This window comes from Melampsora larici-populina (genome assembly GCF_000204055.1).
Source record: "Melampsora larici-populina 98AG31 unplaced genomic scaffold MELLAscaffold_38, whole genome shotgun sequence".
NCBI lineage: Eukaryota > Fungi > Basidiomycota > Pucciniomycetes > Pucciniales > Melampsoraceae > Melampsora > Melampsora laricis-populina.
Genome location: NW_006768802.1, coordinates 567,144 through 573,053, shown reverse-complemented (window position 1 = coordinate 573,053; position 5,910 = coordinate 567,144). Strand labels below are relative to the sequence as shown.

The 5,910-nt window shown below is 38.1% G+C and overlaps 2 protein-coding genes across 2 annotated transcripts; both read left to right on the top strand.

The window, feature by feature from the left end:
• Positions 1-236: 236 nt before the first annotated feature.
• On the top strand, positions 237-1,523 carry MELLADRAFT_109706 (uncharacterized protein; the record flags this gene model as incomplete). The annotated part of the gene is made up of 2 exons (XM_007413739.1): positions 237-1,335; positions 1,465-1,523. 2 exons carry the CDS (start codon positions 237-239, stop codon positions 1,521-1,523), a joined length of 1,158 nt encoding a protein of 385 aa, XP_007413801.1.
• Positions 1,524-3,624: 2,101 nt separating this feature from the next.
• On the top strand, positions 3,625-5,355 carry MELLADRAFT_109705 (uncharacterized protein; the record flags this gene model as incomplete). Its single annotated transcript, XM_007413740.1, has 4 exons — positions 3,625-3,673; positions 3,782-3,990; positions 4,077-4,125; positions 4,202-5,355. 4 exons carry the CDS (start codon positions 3,625-3,627, stop codon positions 5,353-5,355), a joined length of 1,461 nt encoding a protein of 486 aa, XP_007413802.1.
• Positions 5,356-5,910: the final 555 nt, after the last annotated feature.

Below are 5,910 nucleotides of genomic sequence, written 5' to 3'. Positions count from 1 at the left end.
GATCCCACTTGAAACTTCGCAAATAGAGTTCCTCCGTATAATACATAGTTTTGTAACAGACCTGAGTGTTGCAGCTTCTTCGACAATTCGGCCGTCCCTGTAACGCGACATAAGAAATCGAGTCCACTGATCTTTGCCGTCGATCCTCCAGGTTGATTGATCGCAACACTGTGAAGTTAGTGATACTATTTAAACACCCATAAGCTTCTATCAGATGCTCAGTGCGAAGCCCCAAAATGCACATCTTTCTCACATTCGCGGTTGCTCAGCTGCCCCTACTGGTTCAAGCCTTCTTGCTACATCCGCACTACCAGTCAAATTCAAAGGCTCGCCTGATTCGACTCGCACTTGTTCCCATTGGTGTGTGGTCGCTCTTTTCCTTTGGGTCGCAATGGCGGAAAACCCTTCCGGGATGGATAAATCCTTCGGCCAACAAAAACTTTGGCCAATTTCTCATAGTATCAGCCTTGCGTTGTATGACCTGGGGTACCACTTCCACACCATACTATCGACTTTCTCCCTCCGGACCACCTAAAAAGGCACCTGAAAAATTGAGCAAGCGTCTCTGGTTTGCGTTGGAATTATTTTGCAACTTTCGTGGAATTGGATGGTCATTTGGCGTGCCTATAGAGGCTCAAATTCAAACCAATACTGAATTTCTTCGTGCTACTTATCGTCGTCTCTTCATCAACGCTGCAGTGTTCTTGACCTCACTTGAATTGCTGGCACTCCTGAAAGATTCACCTTACTATGGAATGTTCCCATTCTCCTATCTGAAGGGGCTTCTGGCTATGCCCTTTTTCTGGGTCATGATTGATAGTTTAGGATGCTTACCTCGATTTATGGCCACCATCTTCCGCCTCGATAAAAATGAATACCCATTCTTTCTCAATTCAGCACTCAAGTCGTCAAGCTTGACTGAACTTTGGTCTCGTCGCTGGCATAGTTGTTTGCGTCACACTTTAATCGAAGCCGGAGCTCGTCCTGCTTATCGTCTAATGCGATTCGTTGGACAACCCTACCTGAGTGGAAGAACAAATGAGATAGCTCAAGCAGTTGGGACTTTATCAGCTTTTTTGATGTCAGGCTTGGTGCACGAGTTTGGTCTCTGGTATTCTACCCATCTTGATCGATCATTCCGTTCTACCACATTTTTTCTTGCACAAGGAGTAGGTATTTTACTAGAAGAGGGTTTCAATCGAATGACTGGGAGGCGTGTTGGTGGCTGGCCGGGGTGGACATTTGTTTTAATTTGGATTATATTCTGGATTCGACCAATGGTTGATGCTTATGTTGAGCATGGCATGATAAACCTTGATCAACTTCCCACTGTCAGTCAGTACCTTCGGACCTATCTCAAATATCATCCTGTAGCTGTTTTTTCTTAAATCTTGTGGAAATCAAGAAGTTTCTACCTTTCATTTATATGTATTCATATCATCTTTCTTTTTAAAAAACCCATAGTTGTAGATCATATTTTAAAACTCACAACTTTTCATTCTTTACATCATTGCTTTAAATAAATTCTTCCGTTGTATTTTATTTTATTTTATTTTCATTTAAAAAATCAAGGTTCATTTTAGTTTATTCAACTCAAGATAAACATTACAAAAAACAATTTGAAAATTATATTAAAAAATAAAGAATATGATTAAAATAAACAGAAAAAGTAAATGGAGTAAATTTTAAATGCAAGATATAGTAAAGAGGAATTTAACTGGTCTTAAATGAATCACCAATAAAAAAACATCAAAAAAATAAGGATCTTGGTATCACCACCATCCCTCCTTGGTAGCCTCACCACCCCCTGATTGAACCAAGAAAACAATCTATGACTGTTCTACTGTTAGTTTAAGGACAACTTGACACACTGATTGAATGAGATTGGACAATCTGAGAAAGACAAAGATTGGACAAAAATGTTTCATGCAACACAACATGCGCAACAGTGCCAAAAACAAAAAAAACACAGATCCCGGATCTTGTTCCGCGGCGGGGCAGGCCGCAACATTTCCATTGGATCTATGCTGCGGTGTGGACCAAAAAACCGCAACTTCTCCGCAGAGCAGCGCACAACCACAGCATTGCTGGCCCACGGTTGCAAAGATACGCAAGCCAAAAAAATAAGTACAGTACATATTTTCTGGGAGTGCAATCTTGTATAGATGTACTACCTTTGCTAAAAAGGTTGACCGGGTCGACCGCACAACAGAAGACAAGAAAGGCCAAATTTCGCCGCAGCCTGCTGCGAAGCCGCTGCGCAGCTTGCAGAATCCAAAATCCACCCGATCACAAATCTTCATACGATCGACATGAACTGCCGCTTTCTGGCTTTGTAATGTCTTGGGATTGATCATAAAGCACATATATCTAGCTCATTATGTTGAAATCAAGCGTACAGTCAGTTTTTCTAACTTCACCTGAGCTGTAAACGGAATAGATACTTGTTTTAACCCCAGCACAACAAGAACGTTCGGTCGAACGGCATGAAACAGCTGCATTGTGGATTGAAAAGGTTGGCCTGCATGGGTTCGAGGCTGACTTGTACCCTCTCTTTTGCTGAAATTTTGAAATGAGATCAAGTTTTTGATCTTGGATGTGTCAGTGCAATCATTGTCCTATGATAACCTCATTTGAGCTCTTGACTGAGCAAGAAAAATGAAAGTTTTTTTTTTCAAAAAAAGACTTATCCTTTTTTCTATGATTTGGCCAAAATGTAAAAGCACAAAAGGACACACAGGCTCGAACACACTACCAGTGCTCATCACCACTTGAATGTCAATAGATCACGTGTGCCATGTCAACCACTACACTAGGAAGACTATGGGGAAACATGGGAATGTGCATAATCGATCTCACTGAACTAAAGCTGGGCTCGGCTGTACGGTCAATCTGGTCATGCCAAGCTCTACATTTGTCGTAGATATAGTTTGCATGAGTCTCAAGACATTACAAAGCCAGAAATATGAAGATTTGTGATCGGGTGGATTTTGGATTCTGCGAGCTGCGCAGCGGCTTCGCAGCAGGCTGCGGCAAAATTTGGCCTTTCTTGTCTTCTGTTGTGCGGTCGACCCGGTCAACCTTTTTAGCAAAGGTAGTAAACCACTTTAGTTAAGTTTGTCAGCTTCATAGCTTTTTCACACTTAGCACAAGAAAGAAGTGAACCTTCAGTTGATCAATTGGATTGATTCACATGCGTTGAAGCTTTCGTCTAAAGAACGAATCCAAGGGCAATTAAGACAGCATTGCTCAGCTGAGTGTATCATGCAAGTTTGTTCATTTGGAAGATGCTGCACATGACACACAAGGCCATTGAGAAAGAAATAATTGTTTCAAGAGCTTCAAGTTCTGAAGCTACATTAAAAAATTACAGACAAATCAACTGGTGTCACTAGTAAGTGAGGCTTTCACTGACTGTGAAAGGGAGGGAGTGGTGGGGATACCGGGATCCACTTTCATCCAAAAACATGCTAAACATATCTGCCTCTACATATGTGTACAACAAAGGGCAGTTGAATGTTATCGTAAAGAACGATCTTGAATGCCAGATAGCTTAAAATCCAGCACATCAACCAAAAAGGCTCATAGAACCTAAGACTTTCAAGGATATCTCAAAACTACACCATGGACAAAATCGATGATCAGGAATATGATTGTATCATCATTGGAGGAGGTTAGCTACCAATATAGCTAAACTGAGTTATCAAATACTACAACATTGAAGAAGATTGCTAACATTTGTTTTCTGATTTGTTTCTTGATATTTTGGTTTTGGAAATAGGATTCTCTGGATTGATTTCAGCAATTGAATTACAAAAAAGATCAGAATCGAATCTAAACATCTTGATCTTAGAATCACAATCACGTTTAGGTGGTAGATCTTTGACTGATTTAAATCGATTCCCTTTACCTATCGATTTAGGTTGTAGTTTGATTCATGGTTATCATGAAGGTAATCCCATGAGTCAAATCGCTAAAGAGTTCAATGTTGTACGTTTTTGAGATTCATTTCAACTCGTTCTCCTTTGACTTATGTGATTCTTGGCACTGACGTTGATTACTTGAATTTGGTTTAGGAAGTGGTGGTTACACCAGATCAAGACACTTTGGTATTGGGTCATGACGGTGAGTTTTACAATTAGCAAGATCGTGATGTTATTGTGATCACTTGAATTGATATTCGTTCTATAACTATTCACAGGTTTATTAGATTTGAACGAAAGTAAATCAATCTTAGAATCATTAGACAAATGCATAAACGAAGTCAAACAAAACTTAAAAGAATCAATACCACCCGAAACAGAATCGTTAGAAGATTCGCTTCGAAATCATATAACCACACATTATTCCAACCAATCCAATTTATTATCAAAATTGATTCAAACCATTGAAGTAGGAGCTGGTATACCATTAAATCAAATCTCGAGTAAACATTTTGGATTTCATAGATCATTTTCTGGTAGTGACGGTTTACCAACTGGAGGTTATCAAGAAATTGTAAACCAAATCGAAAAGAAAATTAATCAATTAGGACTTCAACTTAAAATGAATTCAGAAGTGACGAAGTTAGTTTATGATAAAGAAAATTCTAAAGTCAAATTAGAAGTCTGCAACAAATCAGATTCGAGCTCAACAACTCAATCTTATCAAAGTAAATATTGTATTTCTACTATACCATTAGGAGTTTTAAAAACAAATCCACCTAAATTCGAACCACCATTAGAATTATTAACAAGATTATCCATAGAGAATACTTCAGTAGGTTTGTTGAACAAAATCGTACTAAATTATGAATACGCTTGGTGGCCAAATTCAAAAACGATTGGAAGATATATCTTGACATCAAATCGAAATACTAAATTAACTGAAAAAACAAATTCATTAACCGATATTTTAGCAATGACAACGTTTTGGGTAGATAACTTAGCGGTCGAGAACTGTAATCAATCTTATCCAATTTTAATAATTCCAATTGGAGCTCTAGCAGCTAAAGAAATCGAGAAATTTTCTGACGAAGATATTATCCAAACTTTACACAAATATTTGACCCAACGATTTCAAATACCAGACCAAATGCTCAATTTACCAAAATCATCTACCATCACACGGTGGGAATCAAATCTTTATTCACGCGGTGCAACTTCTTCACCCATAAGAATTAAAGATGACAAGATTAGTAGTACAAGTCCATTAGATTTGATTTTACTTAGTAGATCTAATTGGGATGGACATTTGGGTTTTGCAGGTGAACATACCGAAGTGGATCATCGTGGTTCTGTTGCAGGTGCGATCTTAAGTGGTAAAAGAGAAGCAAAAAGGGTGATTCAATTACTTGATTTGACTGCAAAACACTGAATGTGATTTCAATCGATCAAATAATGATGACATTTGGTTATATATTGTCAGGGGTTTGAATTTATCTTGTTTCAAAATTCTATAACTCAGTCTCTAATTGTTTGTAACAAAAGGAAGATGATTTGTTTGATTTTATGATTTATTTGTATGAATTGTGATCTTATTTACAGCTATTTGGTGCTATTTATATATGTTCTCAAAGTTGACTCTTTGGCCATGTGATTGATTTGTATGAAGTGTAATCTCAATTGATCTCATTTAAGGCTATTCTAGGAATCTTGTATAGTACCTCACCCCTGAAAACAAGGAAATCAAATGGATCTCCAAAACTTATCCCTTCTGCCAAAACTCACCTTTTTTGGATTCCAAAAGTGGTTTTGGAATTGTGAGATTGAGGACTCTGTGTTTATAGCATTTTGAAACAATCTACAGTTTTTTCTTGCTTTTCAATTTTCAATCTTCAGGGCACAACCCTGTTATACATTTTGTTATTTTCAGCAATAAGCACTAGACCTTGCTGCTTGTTGCACACTCCAATACATAGCAAGTGACTTG